This window comes from Apis cerana, linkage group LG3 (genome assembly GCF_029169275.1).
Source record: "Apis cerana isolate GH-2021 linkage group LG3, AcerK_1.0, whole genome shotgun sequence".
Lineage (NCBI taxonomy): Eukaryota > Metazoa > Arthropoda > Insecta > Hymenoptera > Apidae > Apis > Apis cerana.
In genome coordinates, this window is record NC_083854.1 from 9,457,018 (window position 1) to 9,483,559 (window position 26,542).

Consider the following 26,542-nt stretch of genomic DNA (forward strand, 5'->3'; position numbering starts at 1 on the left):
GAGGCCAGAGGGCAAGAAAGTTTCGCGGATCTCTCAGTTTCAACGTTTAGTCGCGATTAGGAGCGCGTTGAAAGGTATCATTACGTATGCTAGAAGTTTGAGATTGGTAATTTCGCGAGACTTACCGGTCGAATGATTGAAGAGGAAGAGAAGTTTCTTAGGACTTTGCAGGCGAAGGTTTTCAAGGAGATTGGTTGGGATTAGTCGGTACGTTGAATCATTGATGAGTTTCGAATGACGTGCGCAATATTTGAAAATTGTTCGTTCATGGGAGAAGGAAAGATTATACCAGATTTATAATGGCGTTCATATTTAAAATTCTGAAAAAGAAAATATATAAATATCGTAAAACAAACGAAATAATATTCTTTCTTTGAAAAAAGGATAATGAGTAATAGAATATTAGGATTTCGTATAAGTCGTTTAAAATGCCGTATTGAGATTGAGAAAGTAACCGGAATATAATAAACATCTATAATCTCTATAAGAGATTAATTACTTTCCATCCAATTAAGATCAATATTACGATAGACGTAATGAAACTTTAATATCCGCGAGATATTGGATGGAGGAGAATTCATGGTAAATAAGAAATAACTTAATATTTTTTTCCTCTCCTCCCCCCCTCCCTTTCTCATCTCCATGAGAAACCATTAGCACTCGTATTTACGCGTATACAACGCTCCGCAATCATTTTCGAGAGGATAATTTGCATATCGACGAAAATACACGTGGGAATATTCTACCTCGTATTGTTCGTATACATTAACACATTCACTTCCGCATGAATTTTGTACGCTTTGCGTGACTTTCCGTATTTAACGATTATTCCATCATAAAAATATATACAGGTGCATTATTTACAGTTAATCAATATTCTAACAAATTTATTCCGCAAAAAAATTATATGCACGGAATACGTAATCATCGAATCTAACGTCATTTTACAGAGGAGGGGCAATCAACTTGTCAAACGCAACCACACGGCTCGACAAGAAAATAATTCGCCAAAAAAGAAAGCATCGACACTCCCGAAATAAAGGATAATCGATCCAGCAATCAACATCCCCGCTGTACAACGACGTTGACCCCCAAAAATTCCAAAGAGGCAAAACAAGAGGAGCCGAATCACGCGCGTGATTCAGAAGGGGGTAGTAGCAAGTTCGAGATGGAGGGGTAATCCCTCGAGGCTCTTCTTCTGCTTCGAAACCAAGAAAGAAAAAAAAGAAACGAAATAAAGCAAGTGGAGTAGCCGGCAAGATGGATATGCGAGAGAAAGAGAGAGGACGCCTAGAGCGAGCGTCGAAGAGGAGGCCGAAGCCGGACGAGCGTGCAGAGGACACGCAGCAGAAGTCGAGAGAGGGGGTGGAGGCGAGCCAGAGAAGAGGAGAACAGGGGGACGTGGTGTGGTGAGGGGGAAGAAAAAGTCGCGGACGTTAAACCGCCCGCTCGTGGGACCGCAGGGTAAAACGACGAGAAGAAGGAGAGAATAGGTAAAGGGAGGAGAGGCAGATGCAGGGAGGAGGATAGAATACGAGAAACGAGGACGACGATGACGATGACGACGATGACAGCGACGACGGTGTAGAGGAGCTCTGGCGTATCGTGGAGAGAAGAAAAAAAGAAGATAGAGAGAAAAAGGAGGGATGCAGAGAACGCAGAGGACAGCGTAGCAACGGAGAAGTCAAAGACGAAAGAGAGGGAGAAAGAAGAAGTAGAAGAAGAAGCAGAAGAAGAAGCAGAAGAAGAAGAAGAAGAAGAAGTCGTTCTTCATCGGGCCTCTGCTCTCTCGAGGTCGCACGTACGTCCGTATAATACTCGTAATACGTGTAATACGGATAATACCTGTAATACCTGTGTAACGCATTACACACCAGCGTAGACCGGCTTCCAACAGCCGTCAACCGGTCGCCACCTCCTCGTCCTTGCCGTTCCGCGACTTTCTTACGAACACGACAGCCACGACAACGTGTGCCAGCTTCGCGCCGATTAGGCCGATGCCATTCCAAGATTCTTCCCTCGTGTTCTACGCCGATGCATGGGCTGATTTATGCCCTCCTCGGGATTAATGGGTCCCTGGCCAACTGTATGCGCGATGTCCTTGTTGCGTGACACGCGTGCGGCTTCTGTTGTGGGTTCATGGAAGAGAGAGAGGAAGAGGAGAGGAGAGGAAAGGAGAGAGAGAGAAAGAAAGGGAACAGGGTCTTTCCCGTCTTGGTCGTTTTGCTACTCCTCTTTGAATCTGAAGAGCAACGATGCTCGAGTCCATTAATCGATTAGACCAACTCGAGTATACTCGAACGCGAAGTTCCTTTCCTCGAGTTCTACGCCGATGCGCGGGCTCATTTATACCCTCCTCCTGGATTCCTGGCCAACTGTACGATGTCCTCGCTGTGTGACACGCGTGTAGCTTCTATGCAGAATTCAGGAGAGAGAAAGAGAGATCCTTCGTGTCCCAGAAGCTCGGACTAAGTGTGCCAATGACGATATTCAAGATCGACCATGAATATTTTAGAGACACTGGTGGTGCTGGTGTACCGCTTGGATAGGTTTCGAGGAGGTCAGGATTTTAGAATCGGCGAGTTACAACGGTATATGTGCTACGTTGAGAACACGTTCTATCTCGCGATCTCCTGTTTGAAAGAACAGAAAGGCCGAGCTGATACAACGCTTGTGTGTGCCTCGTATTCGTGGATGTATCTCGAGCTCGGTGGAGATTCGGAGTCACTGAACGAATCGAAGGCTACTCCTGCCGCAACACGCCAGCTGGCCAGCCTCGCCTTGGCTTCCGAGTTGTCGAATTATCGTTCAAGCGCGAGGCGTTCAACGCGTGTGCCGCGTTCCCTCCAATTTAATCAAAGGATGCTTTCGCCAATTTTTCTAAATATTATCGCCGCATTATCAATAGCGAGCGATATCCCTCTCCCCTCTTCTAAATTTTCCTCGCTCGATCCAACAAGTTCTCCCTTCTCGCGTAGATCAAGGAAAAGAATCGAGGGAAGATCAAGATCGTCGTACCCTCGTTCCCTCGCGTCACGAATCGCGGCCCCCTTTTATTGTGTTGCAACGATGTTATAGCATCGTTGTTACGGCAACTGTTGCGACCCGCGCTTATCCTTAAAACCAGTCCTATCTACGATGATGGAGGAAGGGGGGGAGGAGAGAAAAAAAAGAAGGATAAAGAAAATAGGAAGGAAGGGAAGAAAATGGTGACCGCGGATTCTTGCGGCTGTCGAGGCACCGCTTCTTTCGCCGAAGGCAACAACGCCGTGCTATTTTCAGCTGACGTCCAACGACGGTTTCTTTCTTTTTTAACCTCGGCGGCGGGGTATTTCTTTGGTAGCCGAGGAGCGACGAGCAGCAACGAGGGGGCGCGCATGGATGGAAGGCAGGAACGGCCGCAGCAACGCGACCAAGTGCAACAGGGAAGGCGGACCGATCGGTGGTGGGACCGGTGCACGCGGTGCATCTCCACGAGGAGTTGAGAGGGACGAAGAGGAGTTGCCGTTCAGGTTTTGCTGCAAGGGATCGTTAAGATAATCGCCGCTATCCTCATCCTAACTTAGCCTTAGCCGATGTATCTTCGACTCCGCTCCGCTCCAACCCCTCCGCTTCCAATCCTCCTCCCTTCCACCCCTGCTGCCCACCCTCGCTTCCTCTCCTTCCACCTCGTCTTTAACGTCTTTTCTCCTCCTCCTCCTCCTCTTCCTCCCTTTCCTCCCCCTTGCATCCACGAGAGAACGTTATACGGTATATCGTGGATGCAAGAGGGATTTCGAATGCTAATTGAAGAGGGGAAGAGGGGAATGCGATCGAGTTGAGGATTCGATGGGCGTTGTTATTACATTATCCTTGGTCGGCTCGATTTTGATCGATTCATAAAATCATTAAATCGAAATCTGGAATTTATTATTTATTTTTATTGCGACGCGTATATATTTTCTTTTTGGGGGATAAACGTTTCGTATTGATAAAGTAAGTTGCGTTTATGGTATTGTGGTATTATCGAAGTTGTAAATTGAAATAACAAAATGTGAAGAAATGTGATTTAAATGGCGAGATAAGCATAAAAGCAAGTAAACGATAGTGATACGAGAATATGGTAATTTATGTCTCGTGTTGCCTTTTCTGATTTGTACCGTAGAAAATGAGAGAAGGAATTCACAACAGTGGCAACACTGTATTTGAGGAGGATACTCATTCATGTATCTTTATTTCTCTCTCTCTCTCTTTCTCTCTCTCTTTTTTTTTCTTCTCTCGGATAAGGAAAATTCTTAATGTATATTCAAGTTATTCGAGATATTCGAAAAAAATGAAAAATCCCCGTACGGCGAATAAGAATTGCAAATTTACAAACTACTCTTAAATTAATCACATCCTCTCGTGAAACTTCTCTTCGCGTGCTCCTTCATTCTTACTGCAATCTTGATTAATTATTTCAATAATCTTCGTGGTATTTCATACAAAGGAACTTTGATATTCGTAAGAAAAAAATCCTCCTCGAGTAAATAAGGATCTTCCTGTGTTTATCTTATTTTTGACTTGTACCACTTCTCTCCTCTTCGAATCTCTCGATTATTTATTGAGAATTCAAATAAATAAATAAATAAATAAAAATAAAAAGAGAGATATCAACCAGCCGTCAAATTCATTTTCCCCTTACGTACCTTTGAAACGTCATAAGAGATTCTTTTACACGCCTACGTTATTTTAAATTTACATCATTCTCGATTAAATGGAGAATTCTAAAAAAAATAAATAAATAAATAAAAGATATCACTTTTGAATTCGTTCCCCTCGTACAAGAATCCAAGTAAATCGTACATAGATCTTATCGTATTCCCCTTCGCGATATTTTCCTTGTATTCCTCCGAATAACGCGAGAAATCCTTTAACCGTGTTAATGAAATCTGGCAAAAATAAAGAGAACGAAAAGAGAAGAGAGGAAAAAAAGAAAAACAAGAACGAAGATGCACGAGTGTTAAACGAAAGAACAATTACATCGGCGGGAGAGGACAAGAAGAGGACAGACCTTGGGCTCCTTGCGAGATAATCATAACGTTACACGATCCGCGCCATAATATCGTATAATGTCTACCACACGACGCGCATTGCACGAGCTCGACAAACCATTTACGCGGTTTCGTCTAAAACTAGGACCCCAGACGTTCACGAGAACCCCACCTCTCTCCGCTCCACTTTTTCTTCCATTTTTTCTCTCTCCAATTTTTTTTATTTTTATTCCCTTCTCCCACTCTTTCTCTTTCTCTCCCTCTGTCTCTCTCATTTCTTTTCCATCATGGCCGACCGATACGAAATTAGAGCGACACCTCCGTGCAAAAGCGTAATTGCCTGTCGCGGAAAAGGATGCTTTGACGTGGATACGAAAAGGGGGCCATCTTCGAGAGGAAACGAAAGAAAAAGGAGCCACCTCGACGTCAGGATGTGACCAGAGACCTGTCATTTGCACCGCGGACTCGTCATTTCGTAATTATATTCGCGCCCACGGGTTTGGATGGTTGGTGGGAAAGGGATCGGTGATGAAAAGGGAAAGAAGGCGAGAATTATTTCCTTTTTTTCCTTTTTTTTTTTTTTTCGTATTTACTACGAACGTTTCGAATATATATAATAATATATATATATATATATATATATAAAATACAAGAATATTGAGCGTAGTATTAAAATTTGTGTGTCAATTTATATTTAAAAGAGGATTGATTAATCGAAAGAGATACGATACGAACGAGATATCTTGCGAAACTGAATGTCGATTATCGGGCCAACAGTAAACCTCGACTCTACGTTTAATAAACAAACTCGCGAGATATCATTCGTGTTGTGAGACACGAACGATATTGCGACGCGAAATATTTCCATCGTGGCGTCTTATAAATTATATATTGTGCGGTTTAAAAAGGCGGCAAAATCAAATTTATTACAATTTATTATTTAAAGTTATTTCCAATTTTTTTTAATTTATTTATTTATCCTTTTTAATTTAATAAACAATTAATATATTCGAATATGTAATTATTATCGTCGACCGGGAATATTAATACTTCCGCAACACGATACTATGTTGTTTGGCTTCTTGAAATCGAAGTCAACGAGCTAATACAGGTTCTTCTTAAAATATTCTGTTTTTTTCTTCTTCTTCTTCTTCTTCTTTTTTTTTTTTTTTGTATAGTAATCTAACCTTGATAATGCCAGAGTTGCCGTGGACACGTTAGCCACGATTTCATAACAGGTTTCCCGCTATTCTATTTCGGTGAGGGAAATAAAACGAAGCGGAAAAATACGATCTCGCTTAATTGAATCCCCTTTCCGTTTAATCGTCGTTTTGTTCGTGTATAAATAACTTGGTTTCAATCAAGAGGAGTATGAAATTTTGCAATAAGTAGGTAAGCGCAAGGAAGTGGAAATCAGTGTGCAACAAAACGAGGTGAAATCAACTGATTCTTATTTTACATCATGCGAAGACTGTAATACAACATGAAATATTTAATGAGTTAATGGCTCGATAATCGCGATAAAATATTCATTTCATGAATATCGAACGTTCACTATCGTTTACATTAATGGTTAACCAATCGAACATAAATTTCCATACGTTAATCTATCTAAAGACAATTTATCGTAAAATTATTCTCATCTTTAACTCCCTCCCGTTGAAGGAAAAATCTTTATTCATGAATAAGTATCCCTTGAGAAATAAATAATATTTTCGAAAAAAAAAGAAAAAGAAAAGATTGCAAATCGTTCGAAAAATTTTATGTAAGCGTTTATTACTGAAGAAAAAAAAAGGAGTAGAGTATAATATCACAGTAATATTCCCGTCGCAAACTAGTTTTAAAATAAAATGAGATTTTTAATGGTCCAATTAATAATCGCTTGATTATTCGATCGCAACCCTATTGTAAGATACGAGAAACGTCCACGACCGGTACCGAAACCGGCTCGAGTTTGGGATAAAATTAGAAGTCAAGCAGAGTCAAGGTCGAGGATGGCTGGTTAACCCCTTAAACGCTTATGGCTCGTCACTGAAAGTGTGCACTTCGCGGTGAAGCGAATTTTTCATCACTATTATTATATTACACACGTTATTATCATCTCTGTGTTACACAGATGTCTGTAAAAATGTTCATAATGTCAATCATCACTTCGAATTTTAATCGTATTTTTTCAAATTTAATACTCGATATTTTCTTGACAAGATCAATCGATTATATCTGTGAATCGATCAAAAATATATATATATATATAAATTCGATAAATTTTCGAGATCGAATAAATTTTCTCTTCTGAAATGAATTATTCTCATCTTGATCGATCAGAGGAAAGATAATATCGTAAATTTGTACCTTGTTTATAATCCTATTTAAAAATCAATTTATTATAAAGCAATATCGAGATAATCGCGGTTTAATATTATCGAGTCCTTTTTCTTCTTCTTTTTTTTTTTCTTTTTTCTTCTAGAGTTAATTACATCTTTGTTCGATGCAATTCTTGCGAGAGGAGCAAGGGTAACAGCTTTCTTGCATATGTGAAAGAAAGGAGGCAGGCATTTCTCATGGGATGAGTGTAAATCACGCATTAATCAACCAAGATTACGTTGTTGCGTGCGCGAAGGTCGTTCGAGATCAATGATACTGGTGTTAATGAGCGGTAATAACCACGCAGTTGATTATATTATACTGTTACAACGAATTACGTTGGAAGATCGAACGAAGAGGAATCGATATGCATTATTCTCGAGAATTAAATTTTCTTCAAATGAAGAGAGAGAAACAGAGAGAGAAAGAGAGGAGAAACAAGCGAATCAAACTTATCGACACGAATAAATTCTCGACACGAAATCCTTTCACGAAAAATTAACAATAATCGCACATAGAAAAGAAGAAAATAAGAGACAATTATCTCACCTCGATAAATTCGTTAAGAAGGCGCGATTGAGAAAGCAAAATATCTCCAAAAAATATCTCGATTCACCGGCAATCCGAAGGCACGCGACAATTTAATGGCCACGCTATTCGATATCGTTACATTGGCGAGGCACAATGGTGAAACGATTCGTCCTTCTATTTGAATAATCCCCCTCGTCATCCAAATCGCAATGGAACGTAATGACCCACTCGACGTCGCACAATCAGACTATGCGCTATATAAAGTATCGTTTTTTTCTTCTTTCTTTTTTCTTTCCTTTTTTCCATAAGGAAAAATAGGATGTATCACGTTTATTCATCCTTCGATGATTCCACGATGGATCGTAGTAGCGAAGCAGTTCCACGATATCTCATTTCGAATGCCACGCTAATTTTTTCGTTGCGGAATCGCCGTTCTCTCGCAACTCGCACGACGACTTTTCGTTGTCCCCAGCGCCGTTTAACCGTTCGCCAAAGGGTACGCACCGCAACGTTTATACCTCGTATTGCGAAAATAGACGCGGGAGGCGTTTTGATAGGCTTGTTTCCAGTGATTTACGATCGGCCGATGATTGATTTTGGGTGGCCGGTTCCAACGATTATACGGTTGCACGAGTGATACGTCATTTTTCGTAATAATTCTTCTTATGTGGATCTTCCTCGCTCGAGAGATTTTTTCCAAATGTTATTTTCACGTGTAAATAAAATATTTACAGAAGAATTTGTGAAATAAGAGTTGTTTTAATGTGGAAATGAAAAGTAACGCATTCGATCGAATTGTGTAGATGATAATTAATTAACGTAAAAATTTTGCGAGTAAAATCTTTGCGTGTCACGGATCAGTGATTTGTTTATTAGTGTCCCGACAAAAAAAAAGTTTTATACAATCGCTCTCCGCGAGGCAACAATTTCCTAAGAATTTGCGAACAACTGCGAATAACTCCTTCCACTTCTACTTTTTTTTCCATTCTTCCTAATGATGTCTCCGCGACGTGTCCTTGGTACGTGTACTCGCCTGTGAAAAATCCCCATTGTGATAGCATCGTAATCGAGATGCACAACATTTCTGTTCCAACTCGAACGTTTTTCCTTTTTTACGTTTAAAAGTTTACAAGCGAAGAAGAGGATATTTGTAAATTTGTAAAACGATAAAAGTGCGAGGAATTTTATAACGTTTCAAAAAAAAAATAATAATAAAATAAAATAATAAAATACCACGACTTAACGACCAAAGACAAAAAAGTGCCAACTAATCATCGTGGCAAAAAATATGAAAAACCGGAAATACATTACTCTCTGTCTCCCCGAACGAGTAAGATGAATCATCTTCTCTAGATTTCTTTTAGATCCCGCCACCGATTTCGCAACTGCGATTTCTTCTCCAAATTCGATTAACGATCGAGCAAAAGAGAAAAAAAAAGGAAAAAAATAAAAAACCACGAAAAGATATTCCAACCTGCGAAACGCAACAGTACAAAGCGTAAAAAAAAAATTCGGAAATCGGCGATTCTAAAACCCGTTACAAAATAAAATCTCGACGACGTTAGGCTAACGTTGCGCAACGTTAGATGAAAACGAATTATTTTCGAGTGGCGTCAAATCAGTGATTCACGTTCAGTATTATCACCAGGAAGCCACCAGGGCTTCGAAATGGCCGAGCAAAAGGTTGCGCCGTTGTTCCTCCAAATGCGATAATTTATAATTTCGGCGTACGAGCGTCGAATCTGGAATTTCGGACGCGATTTGAATTCCTCGAGGAAACATCGAACGTTATTTCTCGTGCGCAAAAACTCGCCGGAATGTGAAGTGCAGAGCGTGAAATACGGGATTTGAGAAGAGTACGCATATTACGAAGAGTTGGAAGGACGTGTTGCGAACTTATGTTACACGGACGAGAGAATTTTCAAAGCTTCGAGATCATTAATTACGAATTCCAATTTTTGCCTTTCAATTTGAGAATCTCGCGTCACTGTTGTTAAGAGATCGTTAGGAAATTTTTTGCTTCGAGTTGAATCGAACCGAGTACAATTGCAATTCTTGTTAAAGTTTTTGATCGTATATGTTTCGTGACGAATAATAATAATAATCGTCCTTCCATGTTCTCTGAAAAAACGAAATGCTCGGTAACCTCGTGAAGAAACTAAGCAATCCGTCCTTCGTTACCTCTGAAACGAAGGATATTCCCACGAAAGAGAAATATCACTTGGAATCGTAATAAAATTGAACATTTCTACAGATCTTATCCTGCATATCAAATAATATCCCATTGTTATCGATGAATCGCCCGAGGAATTCTCGTTTATTTTCACGCATTGAAAAAAAAAAAAAAAAATTCTCAATACGAAACGATCCATTAAGCATTCTGAACACCGAAGACTGTTCGAATATTCATATTCGTTTCATCACATCATCACGTAATCTTATTACAATATCGATCAAATTATCGTGAAACCTTTATTAATTTTTCCTTACCAGTTTTAATTTAATTCCAAACCGTACAAATAAATATGTGAAATCATATCGTGAATATTTAACGTGCGATAATAAAAAAAATAACTTGTTTATTTCTTCAAATAAATAAAAAAGATAATAAATCTTCTCTGATCTCGATAAATTCGTAATTCGAAGAGATTTAAATTGATTTAAAATCTCTTTTCTCACAAATTTTTATATTCCTATGTTAATCTCATGCGATTCAATACTTTTTATCTATACATAAGATACACAAGAATCTGACTCTTAAATTATAATAAATTATCTTAACGTTTCCTAATAATAGAGCAACGACCTTTATAAGGATCGCGGAACATCATTAGAAACGAAATTACTCGTATTCCACTCCATTATTAAAAATCGATTATTATTTCACTTGTGTAATAAATTCTATATAGCATAATCGAAACTATAATTAATCCTTGCTCAGCCAAGCAATATCTTACTTTTTGATCCATTATATCCGATAGCAATTAACCAATAATGATATTCAATTCGAATACGGATGAAAAATAAATCGATTCGATATTTCGAATATTTTATTCGACGATTCGAAAATAATTAATTACGATTAAATGCGGATAAACCCAAACTTCACTTATATAACCTCAAACGAACGATCGTGCGAATCTGAAAACGAAAAAAACCACATTTCGAGGATCGACGCATCGAAAAAAATATCCATCCGAGTTTAAATAAAAAAAACCGAAAGCGTTTAAGTGCAATTCGACAAGAAAATGATGGACCACCGATCGAACTTGAATAAAGCTGCGAGGAAAGCACGCATACCTGAAGTATATCCGTCTCTTTTGACAGGAAAATGATGGACTCTCTTGTGGCGGCGTTTCGAGCAGCGCATAGGAATTGCGCGTCTATTTTAAGAGCGCGAATAAGTAAAATTATCGGACCGTTTCAGGCGGCTCGGCAAAAAAAAGAGTATTTTTCACGAGCGGCGACATAGACGATCGCTCCTAACGGTACGTAACGGTTGGGAATCGCCGGTTGTAAGGTGCTCGTTTCCTCGGCAACTAGCACGAGGATCCAGGAAGAGCGTGGATGCTCCGCGATACAAGCGAGAACGGCCGCGTTTATAACGTTGAAACGTCATTATGCTACGCCTTTTATTCCTTGCTTCGAGAGCTTTTATTCCCGATACGGTTTCTGAACCCGCTGCGATTTTTCACCCTCGCCGCCGGATAATCGCGGGTGCATCCACCTCTGCCAGGTGGATATTTATGAAGGTCGAGGAAGAAATGTAGGAAAAATGATTTTTTTTTTCCCCCTTTTCTTTTCGAGAAATAAATAACACGCGCGACACACGTCTCGCGTCGAGTTCTTTTATTTACGTCGTTTTTATTGCCCGCGTTCAACGATCGTATATAACTTTTATAGTTGACAATATATATTTTATCTGTGTTTTATATATGCAAAATTTGTATTCATTAAAATCTATTTCTGTTGTGGAAGTACGTACTTAAATTCTTATCTATATGTACGATACTTTCGTCTTTCTTACTTTTTTTAATTCAGATCTGTGGAATTTGGAACTGTGAGTGTATAATATATTTTGGGATTATCCGTCTTCCAAAGTTATTAATTGTAAATTGATGAGATCGAAAAGAAATATAATCGTCAATCGTTAACAAAACTGCACGAATTTTCTGACCAATATAAATTAGATTATGTTTTACACTCGATTGATTCCTGAATGCGTTATAATTTTGTATTTTTTAATTTTGAAAAATTAAAAGAAAAAGTAAGAACGTGTCGACTCTCTTATCGGAGAACAAGTTGAGAACATCTCTTGACAGTTTTTTTCTTTTTTTTGCAAGAAAACAACTACGATGACGCCATTGGTTGGAGGCGCCAGATGAATAATCGAGTTTCTGGCTCCTGTTGCGAATAAATATTGCTAATAACAAGTTCATTCCTGCATTTTTCCTTTATCATCGAACAACAACTTCTAAGGAATAAATTTGTTGTGATGAACGGATATTTATGGCAATTCGCAATGGCACAAGATCTCAATCATTGCCTCGCCGCGGGCAAATCTGTTAATCCATTCTCCACGATCGATTCAATCTATTTATTAACTTCGATCTTGACTTTGAGCAACAATATATTATACCGATAATAAAATATAACCTATAACCTCTTCGAACCAACTGAAACAAATAAAAATTCTAAATAATTATCGCTCTTATCTATCCATCCACTTCACCTAAATTCTAATTCCTACCAAACCAATTACCTACCAAACAGTGATAATTAACAAAAAGAAAAAAAAATAATTTAACCTCTCCTAATAACTAAAACTAATAACAACACTAAAACTAACAAAAATACCAAGAGCACGATTAATCGGTTGAAAAAGGAGAAATCTGGATCGATCGATCCCCACCGAAATCTCGCGCGTGGTGTCATCATCGATCAGACGTGGCACGCGCAAAGGCGTCGGCAAAAGCAAAAATCTCGAGGCGTTCGGTATCGACGACCTCACATCAGCCGGCGACCTTCGCCCTGAACAGAACCGGTCTGAAACCGCGTCGGGATGCGTCGCTTTGGCCTCCGCAAAGGATACAATGTCCGAGATGAGGCCCGCGCGCATCGAATCCGATTCGCGATGGAAAATCGCGATTGATTGGTCGCAGCGCCGCGGCCGACTTTTCCCGTCTTTCGCGCCCGTCGTTTGCGTAATGGGGATGGCCACGCGACCTCCAATTCTTCGTGGACACGGAGAGAAAGGCGAGAATCCGATCGAGAACGATTTAGGTAGATTTAACATCGATTATTTAATTCGTGATTCAGATAACGATTGGAAACGAATAAAATTTGGATGAGATATTCGTTTCGAATTGGTGGTAAAACAGGATTTGTGATTTCTAGGATTTGTTAGGAAGATCGAGACGAATATTTATAATTTTATATTTTATATTTTATATTTTATATTTTATATTTTATAATTTTATAATTTGATGGACGAGATGTAAGGATCGGATCGAGAACGATTTAGATTGGTGACAAAAGAGGATTTGTGATTTCTAGAATTTATTAAGACGATATTTGATGGATGAGATATGAAAATTGAATTGAGAATGATTTAAATAGATTTAAGATCGATTATTTAATTCGTGATTGAGATAACGATTGGAAATGAATAAAATTTAGATGAGATATTCGTTTTGAATTGGTGGTAAAACAAGATTTGTGATTTCTAGGATTTGTTAGGACGATATTTGATGGATGAGATGTGAAAATTGAATTGAGAATAATTTAAATAGATTTAACATCGATTATTTAATTCGTGATTGAGATAACGATTGGAAACGAATAAAATTTGGATAAGATATTCGTTTCAAATTGGTGATAAAAGAAGATTTGTGATTTGTTAGGACGAATATTTGATGGACGAGATGTGAGGATCCAGAACGATTTAGATTTGAGATCGATTATTTATTTCGTGATTGAGATAACGATTAGAAATGAATAAAATTTGGATGAGATATTCGTTTCGAATTAGTGATAAAAGAGGATTTGTGATTTGTTAAAACGATCGAGACGAATATTTGATGGATGAGATGTGAGGATCGGATCGAGATTTAAATAGATTTAAAATCGATGTTAATTCGAAGATGATTGAGATAATGATTGGAGACGAAAAAAATATATATATATAAAATTTGGATAAGATGTTCGTTTCAAATTGGTGTAATTTATGGTTTTTAGAACTTGTTAAAACGATCGAGACGAATATTTGATGGATAAGATGTTGGTTACCGTTGGAAGAATTGAAAGAAGATTTTTTTATTTTTCTAAATTCTATGCTATCTTCATATTTTAAGTCGGATTAGAAAGTACGTTTTAAGAATTATTATAGGGGATATTGGATTTTTAAGTTTTCAGGAGTTATAGAATGATTCGAGAATGTTCAGAAATGCAACGACACTTTTCATCGAATAAAATTAATCGCAAAGCAAATTAAAAATTACGAAACTGAATACCACTTCTATTCGAGGCTTTGTAAATACCTGTACACACATAATATACCTCTTAGAATTTATCCTTTGTATCAAAATTAAAAACAGATTCGATTCTTCGCAAAAGATTAATCCTTTTCCAGAATTTTTCTTCGTATAACGAGAAATTTCAATATTTTCAATGTTACGTTTTATATACACATATATATATATATATATATTTACAGACCTTTTTTCCTCGTAATCGACACAAAGATGAATCAGCTGTACAAAGATCGTAAAAACCATTTTTTAACACTTTTTGCGTCAAGCTCATAACCTGACGCCAACAACGACAAATTAGAACTAGTTAAGGTCTGTTACAAATTCCACACGTACTTCCGTCGTTCGCAAACAAGCTCCAAGAAAGTTGTGCTTTTCGCCCACTTGAACATGTCGAACACGTGCGAGACGATTCGTTTGCGCTCATTGAGAGATGAGAGAATTCTGAGGTGTGCGAATGAAAAAAACACACGAAACTCGTTTCCCTCCGAAATTTCGGTGGATTGAATGGGCGCGCTCTTAGGTGTCGAGTCAACGATAATTCTTCCTTCAGAGATAATACGATAAAAGGATTTTACGTAACGAACGTAAAGGCTGATCGAAGAAAGAGTCGAGAGAACTACAAAAGATCTTGTTTCTGCCCAATCCCCAACAAGCGAAGCATTATTCATTTTGACACCGGACGTTTCTGCGCGTAATCTATTTTATATCTTTCTTTTTATTTTTTTTTCTTCTTTTCTTCACTCTCGTGACGATCTCACACGTTTTCTCGATCGAGAAATAATAATTGATCAAACTTAAACGAAGGATTAAGAAATTTGCGACATTTTAGAGGATATATTATATATACGAAATTTAAATCGACTTTCGAATTTTATTTCGAAAGAAGCATCCGCGAGATAAATTATATTTATCGATTAATTGCGTAAAAAAAAAGAGAAAGAGAGAAAGAGAGATCGTTGGCGCGATTAAGGAAACGATTATTCCATTATTATCAAGTTAACCAATTAATCACAATTCAAATTTCGTCGTTCACAATTATTATTCTATAAACAATATATAACAAACTCGACACAAACGATTAATAAATCGAAAAGAAAATATTCCCTATACAGAAAAAATTTTTGAAAATACAAATTATAAGTGCCAATAAATTAACGACTAATTATTAAAAAAAAAAATCATATATATGAAACACAATGGCGACGAAAGAGGAAGCGAAAAAGATCGTTCTACGAGATAATCAACGCGTCCTAATATTTCTATCGCGGTCAAACATCAAGGTCCTTTTCACGTTATCAAGAGGCAGCCACCGTTCCACCGCTGCACTTCCGCCCGATACTGAATCACGCCGAACGAATTGCTTTTAAAACATCGTCCTGTCCTGTCGCGACAAAGGAAAAATGAGCCGCGACGAAACGTTCAGGTGCGTCACGGAACACTGCGTCGAATGTCAACGAGAGAAACGAAATTCAAATCGCTCGAGATTCGACGTCCGCATGAACGATTGGACAGAGATTGATTTGCGCGCGCGATGAAAGAGGAAGGGAAGGGAGATCAATTATCGCAGGAGAAGATTCGTGGATAATCGAACGAGAATTAAACGCGATATGATTATAATTTTCGAGATTAGATTATAAAAGATATAAACTCTTCCTTCCTTTCCTCAGCCCATGTCCGATGTTAAATGCGAAATTAGAGCGCATATTTTTCGATCGAATGGGGAAAAAGATGCATGGAAAAGATAAATCACTGTGTGGAATTTAATTAGATTCTAATGAAACGTGTGAGCGAATCAAAATTGCTATCATTTTTCGAATTATCATTTATAATGAAATTCTCGTAAATTCTCGTACGTAGTAAGCGTGTCGTAAACGTTTCTTCTTCTCTTTTAACCAATATATCGTATAAAGAAGAAGAAGATGACAATTATTTTCTTCGGTTGAAATGATTCTTAAATGACAAATTATTACTTCTTTTTTTTTAAAGAATCCCCTTTCCTCTCTTTCTCTCTCTCTCCTTTTTCCCCGAACTAACCAATTGAAGAGCCCGTTGAAAGAAACGAAACTCGAAACGAGGAGCAATATATACCACCAATATACTCGAGCGAGAAACACGAACGGCCTCGCGAAACGAAAACGTGTCGTGGCCCGACAAAGGTACATACGAAAGAACGAACGAACGAACGAACGAACGAACGAACGTTCACTCCGCGAACGTATCTCACAAAAGACGAGTTAACACGTTTCGCCCACTCGCCAGAGTTCCAACATGCACACGTTATAATACAATCTCGGCTCGACGTTTTTTCCTCGAAACCTTTTCTTTTTCTTTTCTTTTTGTTCTTCTTCTTCTTCCTCTTCTTCTCCTTCTTTTTCACCGTCCATCTCTCTATCCATCCCCTAAAATCAAACATACACCTCCTCCCTCGAATAATCATTTTATCCACTCCCCTTCTCCCTATCACAAAATTCCTCGCGCGGAGAGGAACGCGGAATATACGTCGAAAAACTCGCAAATATATCGAGATGACGATACGCCTCGACGGGAAAACGTCACGAAAAAAAAGGAAAAGGAAAAAAAGAAAGAAAAAAGAGGAAAAGACAGAACGTTCTCGAAAAAGATGGTCCCGAAGGCAATGATCGAGGATCGAGGAATCGAGGATCCTCTCGAGTGCGCGGATTCTCTCGTGGCGAATAGAGCGTGTCAGCCGCGGGTCTCGAGAGAGCCACCGCGAGCCACCTATCCGATTCGATACTTGAAAATCTGTCGGCGAGAATCGCTACCCCCCTCCTCTCCCTCCCCCTCCTCCCCCCCTCTCTCCGGTTCGTTTTGCTCGTGGAGGACGGCAGTTGGGCTCGCGGGTTGTGCAGAGAGGAATATATCGGCGCGCAGCGTCCCGGTTGATCGTGGCCCAGGTCGAGGGACAAGGATCGAGAGCACGCGTCTCGAATCACGTCCGATGGAGTGCAGAGAGAGAGAGAGAGAGAGAGAGAGAGAGAGAGAGAGAGAGAGAGAGGGTAAGGTGGGTAAGGACGGAGAAGAGGCGAGGGGAAGGGAGAGGAAGGTGGAAGGGAGGGCAGGTCGGGGGAGGTGTAGCACGAGGTGTGGAGGAAAGAAGAAACGACGGAAGAGGGAAGAGAAGAGAAGAGTAAAAGAGGGGCCCGTGGTAGGGGGGCGGGTGAAGAGGGTCGGGGGCCCCCTTATACGATCCTGGCCGTGGTGCCGCTGGTGGGTAAATGGGTATATAAGCGGGGCCCCGACGATTCCATCTCGACACACGACCCAACCTTCATCCCGATATCACCGAACGGTTTCCTCTCGAGCGAACGAGCGTAATCGCACGCGCGCGAAAAAGAAGAGAAAGAGAAAGAGGGAGAGAGAGAAAGAGGAAGAGAGAGAGGGAGAGAGAGAAAGAGAGAGAAAGAGAGAGGAGGGCAACTTACTTCTCGCTGCATCTCTCGTTTGTCTCGATACACACGAGCATCCTATTTTTTAATCTGCCCTGTTCAGAGCGGAGCTCAAATTCAATCATTTCGACTCCGCGAAGCTACACGGTGCGATCAAGAGTTATCTGAATACCGGTCTCCTTTTTTTTTTTTTAATTTCCGAACGAACAGTTTGATCGGTGAGAGAGTAAATTCCTGCCTGCCCGAGCGGCCTCCACGGAGAAGAAGCATCCAGGAAGAGTCTAAAGCCGGACGAACCAAGTCGACGACCAAGAGACGGAAGCCGTTCCGACCAGTTCCACGGAGGAGAGAAAAAGACGTGAGTAGAATCGTAATACGCAATATCCGTAGTTGTAACTCGTCTCTCCGTCGTCCGGCGTACAATTTTTCTCTTCCCTCCCCCCTTCTCCCTCCCCCCTCTCCTCCCCTTACTCGATTTTCGCGATCCTTTTTCTCGAAATTTTTCTCGAAACAGTCGTAAATAAGTCGTAAACGTCGTCGCGCGTGTGTTCTTTTATCTTCTTCTCCTTTTCTTTTCTTTTCTTTTCTTGTTCCTTTCTTTCCAAGCAAACAAATATCCTTCGAAGCCTCGAAAGAAATCGAAACTGAGAGAATTGGAAGGGAAATTTTCTTCTTCTTTTTTTTCTCCCTATCTTTTCTTTTCTTTATCGGGTGATGATATTTAGAGAGAGACGTTGGAGAGATTGGGAATGTCAACGATCGTGGTGCACGCACAGGTAGCCCGGAGCTCGATTACGTGGAATCGCGAAATGGCTGTCTTCGAACCCGCGTCGGTGATTAAAACCGAGGAAAATGTTAAATGGAATAATCGTCGGAACGTACAATTTGCGTATATTTCGCAACGACCGCGGGTTTGCGTAATTTCTTCTCCTCCTCTCGCAATCGCGTATCCTTCTTTTTCTTTTTTTCCTTAACGCCCGCCAATATTCCCTCGCCGTTAATTAACTCATCGCTAATCCGATTTAATCTGAGCGGAGAGACACTGCGATACACGCAAGCCAACCGAGGATCCTCCGTTTTCATAGGGATCTTCTTTCTTTTTCGATCGAGCATCGTCCCCGTCTCCTCTCCTCCTCTTTCGCTCCGGTCTCTAATCGATTCAAACGCGTGAAAATTTTTTTACAGCCTCATACATACATATATGTATATAGATTTTTTCGTGCCGCATATGTCGAAAGTACATAGAAAGGAACGAGGTTTCCAGTAACGAGTCAACGTTTATACAATTTAATTTTTCGAGTTTGTTGTTCTTTTTTTTTTTTTTCTTTTAGAATCACTTGGGAAAAGTGTTGATCTTTCGGGAAAAAAAAAGTTGTAATTTTTCTCCACCCACTTTCAGGAAATTCAAATTTTCCTTCTTTACGAGTATATTGAAAGAGCCGCGGGATTATCCGTCAATTGACCCCTCCGAAACATTTTCCCGTTGATACGAACTTGTTTTCATAACAACGAGCCAGGGATCGTACAGGGAGTTGGGAGAGTTAACGAGATTAGAACGATAAGATAAAATGATAATTGGGACGACAGACGAGAAATGGCAGCGGGACCCCTCTTTTCAAAGCCGATTAGCGGCAACAATCGGCATTCCTGGTCGATCGCGTTAACTGCGACGCATTCTATATATTCCTCGAGCCCAGTTGAGATTCAATGCGCGCAGATTAGATCGACAATCGCGAAAAGGATAGAGCCGATAATAATAAATGCCGCGTTGCGCATAGTGGACACTTTGGAGGAGGGAGGGGGAGAAAGAAAGAGAGAAAGAACGAGAGAGAGAGAGAGAGCGAGAGAAAGAGAGAAGGGAGCAGAAAGCATTGAAGCGGTGAACCACTTCAATGGACGGTGGCAGCGTCTTCTTTTGTAAGCGGTGGTGTACCATTATTACATCTCTGATGATCTTGATAAGGTAATGGGTGTCCATCATCTTTCACAGGCATTTCCTCTCCGGTGTCGTTCCTATCCCTCGCAAAGAGATATCGTCATTTTAATTTTCTTACGGGAGGCCCTTCCGCGGGGAATCCTCTCTTCCCTGCCTCTGCCCCCTCCACAATCATCTTCCTCGTATTACATCTTCCCGTACTCGTTTCGAGGTTGACCAACGTTGCAATTAACCAAAACGCGCAACAACACGACTCGAGAGGTATACGCGTGCACTTACGTATACGCACGCGTGTATACACGGGGACGGTTACCTACACGCTCGTGACTCGCAAAGTAATTTGCAATTAACTTTATTGCGGCCCATTACGTCCGCTTGCAACACGATCAGGCCTGGACGATTGTTATTAATGTCGATTATACGACTCGCTAATGTATACTTGTCCCTTAATTTCGTTTCTCGTCTTCAACGGGTCCCCTCGAACGTTCACCTCGTCTCGTTTCGCACGTTTTCCGCTTCAGCTTGATTTTACATCTTTCTCGAATAAAAATTTACCTTTATTTACGAGTTCCAAAAGTGTTCTTTTTAAAGATAGTTCAAGATAGATTTTATTTGTTACACATTTCCTGTACGAATGTAGCGCGTCAGAGTTATCTATACATAGGAAATTTCTGTTCGCGTCAATCTCTCGTGTACACAAAGTCAGCGGACAAAACACGAGCGTAACGTGCAACGGTTCTCCAATTGGCGAACGCGAGCCCATTCCATCGTAAAAACTGGACCGTTTCAACCTCTTTCCTCTTTCCTCGCCCGATCACCACCAGGCTGTCGCCCAGTTTTTCCCTCTTTATCCCTCGCTATTTTCCCTCTCCGAACCGTTCACCTTCTCGATGCGCATTCCACGCTCTCCTCCAGAAGGCGTGTCGTTTCGTTCCCAGATATCCGTTTCGCGGATTCCAATTCCGCTCTTTCCTCTTCGTCAAAATCACTCCTCCTCTTCCCTTCGCTTCTTCGATCCCTTCTTCCTCCCAGCCCATTCTTTCGACCAGTCTCGATTTTTATGGATGGAACGTTCGCGAACCACCTCGTCTCTCTCTTCGACGTACGCGCAACGGGAACAGCTTCCTCTATGTATAAATTACCCGCTTGATTGGCCGCAAGCTCCGAACGGAAGGTCGTACGACGGTGCCGCGTGAAATCGAAAGAATGCCGGTATAGTGATATTTTTCTCTTTTCTTTTCTTTTTTTTTCTTTTTTTCTTCATATCACGAACCAGTTTCAGACTGGTACGCACGCGTGTCAATTTCGTCAGCTCGTTTCGCTCGAGCGAGGCAAGAGAGAGAGAGAGAAAATACGGTTGAAACGACAGTTGAAACTTGGGCGAGAAAGAGAAACGTCGCAAACTGTGTATTATCGATCCATACGAACGAAAATCGGATCGTTGCATATCGTGGATGGATATATTCGTCGTCGTTGAATATTTTGCATTGGCTTAAATGCGTGGATCAAAGCAAGTCTGTTGCAAAGAAAATCGTCGCGTCCACGCGACACCACGACGATTGTCTCCGGTTTCAAGACTTCGCCCGCTCTCACGTGTATTACCTCGATGCCTGGCAATAGGGAACGTATAACGCGCATACGATACCGATGTGCGCAGCGGAATCGATTTACGCGACGACGACGAGCCTCGTAATAGTGGACGCGACAATTTATAATTAGAATAGAATCGGTTCCGTTATTCGTGCCCTCCTGTTCACTTGTTTTCAGGGATAAAACAAAGACAGAAAAATAGTAGCAACGGTGGAATTTTGGCTGCAAGAGCTCGAGCCAAAAATCAAGAAATTTTCATCGTCCTGGATAATCTTTCATTCTCGTTATCGTTCTCGAGAATATTGTTAGCCGGGTATTTTTCTCTTTTTTTTTCGAGGAATAATATCTTGATCGTCACAACGAGTCCGATTTCCACCCAATTTCCGAACAATGTCTTCTCTTGTCATCCGTTTCCGCCTATTGCGGAAGTTCCACCCATGTTTCGCTTTCGGTTGCGCGCGCAACGTCCACGTTGCGTTCGTTTAATTAACGCCCGACCTAATTTCACTTTTGTTTCGAAATTAATTAACATTAAAGGAACGGATTAATAATGAATGCATCGCGCGATCTCTAGGCGAAACGGGGAAAAAACGCAACGACGAAGCTGGTGATGGAGAAACCACGATTAAATCTCTCTCGGGTATTGTCAGCATCCGGTGGGTAAGGCGCGAACGCGACACGCGTCCACCGATTGTCGTCACGGATTCGCGAGGAAAACGTGACGGGGAACGAAGAACGAGACGCGCGTCCGTGGTTGGAGAAGTGGCGCGAGTACGCGTAACGAGGGGCACGCATCCTGTCATTAGTTCCATAACGCTCGCCTTGTTCAATGCATTCGGTTCAATGTCACCTCCGTCCCTCTCCTTCCTGCCGGTTCCTCCGCCAGCCCCTTGCCCATCCTCCAATTCCCATTCCACTCGTCTCTCTCTCTCTCTCTGCTTCCATTTTAAAAGCCGTTTTACGCTCTGCTTTTCGTCCATCGGTGGCCCATTCACGTTCTCCATTCATGCGAAAGAGAAGCTCGTCTCTACTTACTCACGTCCGCTCCTCTAACTGGAAGATTACGAGAAACGTGCCTCGTTTCCTCTCCACTACACTACTCGGCTAGAACGCTCTTATCGTGTCGGGCGTTACTTCTTCTTTACCCTGTCTCGCGAGATCGAGTTTGACGAGAGACAACGCGATAAGATTTGTCCCAACGTAGCAATTTGCTCCAGTTAAATCTAAACGATCCCGCTTGCTCTCTCTTGCAGATATCAAGATGACGAAGCTACTCGTATTAGCGATGGTGTGCCTGTTGAGCCAGAAGGCGGTGCTCTCGATGCCGGTGGCCGAGAACCAGGAGCCCCTCCAAGTCGTGCCGCTCGAGAAATCGGCGAGTGCGAGCAAGCCCGATGCCCCGATGAACGCCGAGGCCGCGGCACCTGCGAGCCAGGAGGTGGCGGCGGCGGAGCCGGCGCCAGCCGAGGCGAAATCGGCCGCCGAGGCCGAGAAACCGAGCGTGAGGAGCGAGTCCTCGGCCGAGAACCCTCAACAGGGCGAGAAGGCTCTGGAGGAGAAGAAGGAAGAGGGTCAGCAAGAAGCGAAACCCGAGGAGAAGAAGGAGGAAGGCGGGCAGGAGAAGTTGGCCGAGCAACAGCCGCAGCAGGAGCAGCAATCGCAGCAACAGCAAGCTCAGCAAGAGGGTGAACAGCAGCAGGCCGCGCAAGAGCAGAAGGCACAGGAGCAGCAGGGTCAAGAAGAAAAGAAGGAAGAGGAGAGCTTGAAGCAGGCCGCCTCCGAGTCTCACGAGACCGTGGTGCAAGCCGTTCCTCAGGAGGCACCCGTTGCCGAGGTCCCGGCGGAACAACCCGTTGCTGTACGTTCACACCCTTTGTAAACATTTTCTTGAACTCGAACTTATTGCTCGTAATGATTTCTCGTGACGGCAAAGCTTCGTGTTCGTGTTACAGAAAGCAGCTGTGGCGGAGGGAAAGAGTTCCGAGCAGGTAGACTCTGTTGAGAAGAGCGCGGAGGCTGGGAAAGAGGAGGCGAAGGAGGAGAGCAAGGAGGAAGCGAAGCCAAGCGTGAGAAAGGAGGATGAAGCTAACTCGTCGGGCTCCGAGTCGGAGGAGAAGGCTCAGCCGGCCGCCGAGGAGAAGAAGGCCGAGAAGCCGCAGGAGGAGCAACAGGAGAAGAAGGCCGAGGAGAAACCCGACCGTGTGACCCGCGACGCCGAGGAAGCTGCCCCCGAGGAGAAGAAACCTGAACAGCCAGCCGTCCAACAGGATCAGGCCAAGGCAGCGGAGGAGAACAAGCCGGCCACCGAGGGCGAGAAGGCTCAGCAACCCGCCGCCGTCGAGCAACCCGCCCTCAGTTCCGAGGAATCATCCTCGAAGAGCGAGGAGAAGACCGAGGCTGCTGCTGCCGCCGCCGCTGCCGCCGCTGCAGCTGCTCCTCAGCCGGAGAAGGAAGCGAAGAGCGCCGAGGTAGGTTCCTCCGCCGGCAACGCTCAAGAATCCTCCGAACAATCGGCGGCCAAACCCGCCGAAGCCAGCCAAGCTAAACGCGAGACCGCGGAGGCTCAGCCCGAAGCAAAATCCGAGCCAGCCGAGGAAAAGAAGGAGGAAGGGCAGAAACAGCAGGAAGCCGGCGCGAAGGAAGCGAAGGAGCGCTCGGACGATTCCTCCGAGGAGAAATCAGGCGAGAAGAAGGAGAGCAAGGGCAGCGAGGAGGAGAAATCCTCCGAGGAATCCAAGCAGGAATCCTCCAAGGCTGGCGACGAGTCCAAGCCCGAACTTCTGCCCAAACCTCAAGAACTGAAAGTGTAAGTGAAAGATAGGAGCGAGGGTAACGGTCGCAGCGAGAGGCGGGAAGGAGAAGAGAGAACGATAACCTCGATTGAAAAATTCTCAAGCGAACGAACATCTCGAACGGAGCGGACACTGACTCGCCACTCGTCCAGACCACTGCGTTCAGAATCACCATCGACCAGACAAAAATGGGAAAACATTTAAAAAGATAAAAAAAAAAATTAATAAACGTAAAAAAAAAAAAGATGAACAAGAATGCGCGAATTGTTCGGCCCCGGGTAGAGAAAAGCAGCGAGCGGGAGAGAGAGAGAGAGAACGAGACGGAGTGAGAGTGTATATCGGTGTGAATGGGAGAGAGAGATTGCGCGATCAAATTCTGTGGCAGGGTCCAAAACTTCCCCCGGCGCGCTACGATTCCGAGAGAAGATTCACATCGACTCGGGGCAGGATGACCACGTGGCCACCTGGCTGTGAGGGATGAAACTTAGAAAAGCACACGTCGGAACAAGATTCTGAAAACAACGATGAGGACGACGATGACGATGATGATCACGATGAAGATGGAAACTTGGATCGAATGCGGGACGAAAAACGAAAACATCTACATCTCAGGAACACGTGGTCACCCTTTGGGATCTGACTTGGTGCACGCCAGGGATCATCCTCTCCTTCGTCCCGGCGGACACCGCGATCTGTCCGCGGGGACGAAATCGGCCCCCTAATATTTTAGTATCCTTATCCCAAATCCCCCCTTCCTCACCAGAATCTCTTTTTCTTTATTTTTTTCCCCCCCCCCCCCTCCCCCCTCAAAAAAACGACACACGAACCACAACTACAACCTCATCCCAATAAAACTAGTGTGTAGCTCGACTCTGTCTTCTTTTTTTTTTTTAGAGATACGTGTCATTATTATTATTAATATTATTATTATTATTACGATTTAGTACCAGTACCGCTATTATTATTAATATTATTATTTGTATTATTACTATCATCGTTATAATAATAATTATTATTATTACTGTGGACAATGAGTTTTTGACAATGATTGATCCTTGCATGCATCTGATCGATAAATTATCTTTTACCTCCTTTGTTAGAAAAATGAAAAATCTAGAAAATGAAGAAAACTTTTTTTTTTGTATTTGCAGGAGAAATATACTTCCGATTCCATCATTCGAAATATCAAACTTTTCTCTCGAATATTTTATTACAAATGCGTTTAGAAGTTATAATTATCACGATCACGTTTTTTTTAAATCTTTTGTAACTATTTCAAAGTAAATTATCGCGTCGACTTTGCTTCAAGGTATTGTCCACCATTTTTAAAACGTGTTATATATTAATCAAGTAATAACACACATATTAAGACGCCTATTGAAACCGACTACTCTGAAACATAAACTTCCACATTCCACTCATACTACTACCACTTACACATACTAGTTAAAACCCAATAGAATAAGAATCTTATCGTTCGAGTCAAATAAAAATCTCGAATCAAATTATTTGGTGAAAATAAATCATTTTCTGATAATAAAATCTTCATTAAACGATCTTCGTTAAAGGATAATGTTATTGTTGATTCTAAAAAAAAAATCTTTAAGAATATGAATGCACTTGCACAAAAACCAGCCATTCACGTGATTGACCGTGTCATGGCTAACGAATGATCTTATGACCGCGCCGAACACATCGACATTTCTCTGTGACGCAGTGGATGTCGATTCATCAAAAGGCCGTATGAAAAGTTATCTTGTCCGAGAATAAGCTTTGTAAACAGTGAGGATACGCGAGGTGAGTGGACCCGATGAAAATGTCAAGGCACGAAGGATTTTGCAACGAAAGACACGCTCGTTTGCTTTCTTCTTTCCGAGTCCCAGTTGCATACTTTTACGCAAGAAGCATCGATGAAAAGCGTGCAGGACACGATTCATGGGAAAATAATTGTATCCCTATTATTTTAAGTCGTTCATTTTCTTGAAATCTATTGTAGATAAAGATGATATATTTAAAATATGCAACATAAAAATTATAGATATACATATAATAACAATTATTATCATATTTAAATAGTTTCCATATGGAATTATTATACGACGATGTTGCAAATAATATTTAATTCGATGAAATTATACGAAGTATAAATATATTTGAAATATCTCGTGTGTATCGAGTATATATATTGTTTTTAATAATTGATATTAATATAAAAAAATTAAGAAATAAAGAATGAAAAAAAAAATCTATTAAATAATATATTTTATAATGTACGAATAATAAATTTTCATTATCTTTCAAATATTTGTAAGAAAATAATAATTCTGAATGCATAAAACAGTTTTTAATTTAAAAAAAAAATAAGAAAAAATAATTT

General features: G+C 41.5%; 2 protein-coding genes across 6 annotated transcripts in view; one reads left to right on the forward strand and one right to left on the reverse strand.

Annotated features, from left to right (window-relative positions):
- LOC107998117 (serine/threonine-protein kinase S6KL) overlaps nt 1-26,542 on the reverse strand; it is a 67,123-nt gene that overhangs the window by 37,017 nt on the left and 3,564 nt on the right. The window lies entirely within an intron of this gene.
- On the forward strand, nt 16,762-25,196 carry LOC107998116 (cilia- and flagella-associated protein 251). Its single transcript, XM_062072757.1, has 3 exons — nt 16,762-18,205; nt 22,627-23,231; nt 23,326-25,196. The coding sequence occupies exons 2-3, from the start codon at nt 22,635-22,637 to the stop codon at nt 24,181-24,183; spliced, it is 1,455 nt and encodes a 484-aa protein (XP_061928741.1). The 5' UTR covers nt 16,762-18,205; nt 22,627-22,634; the 3' UTR covers nt 24,184-25,196.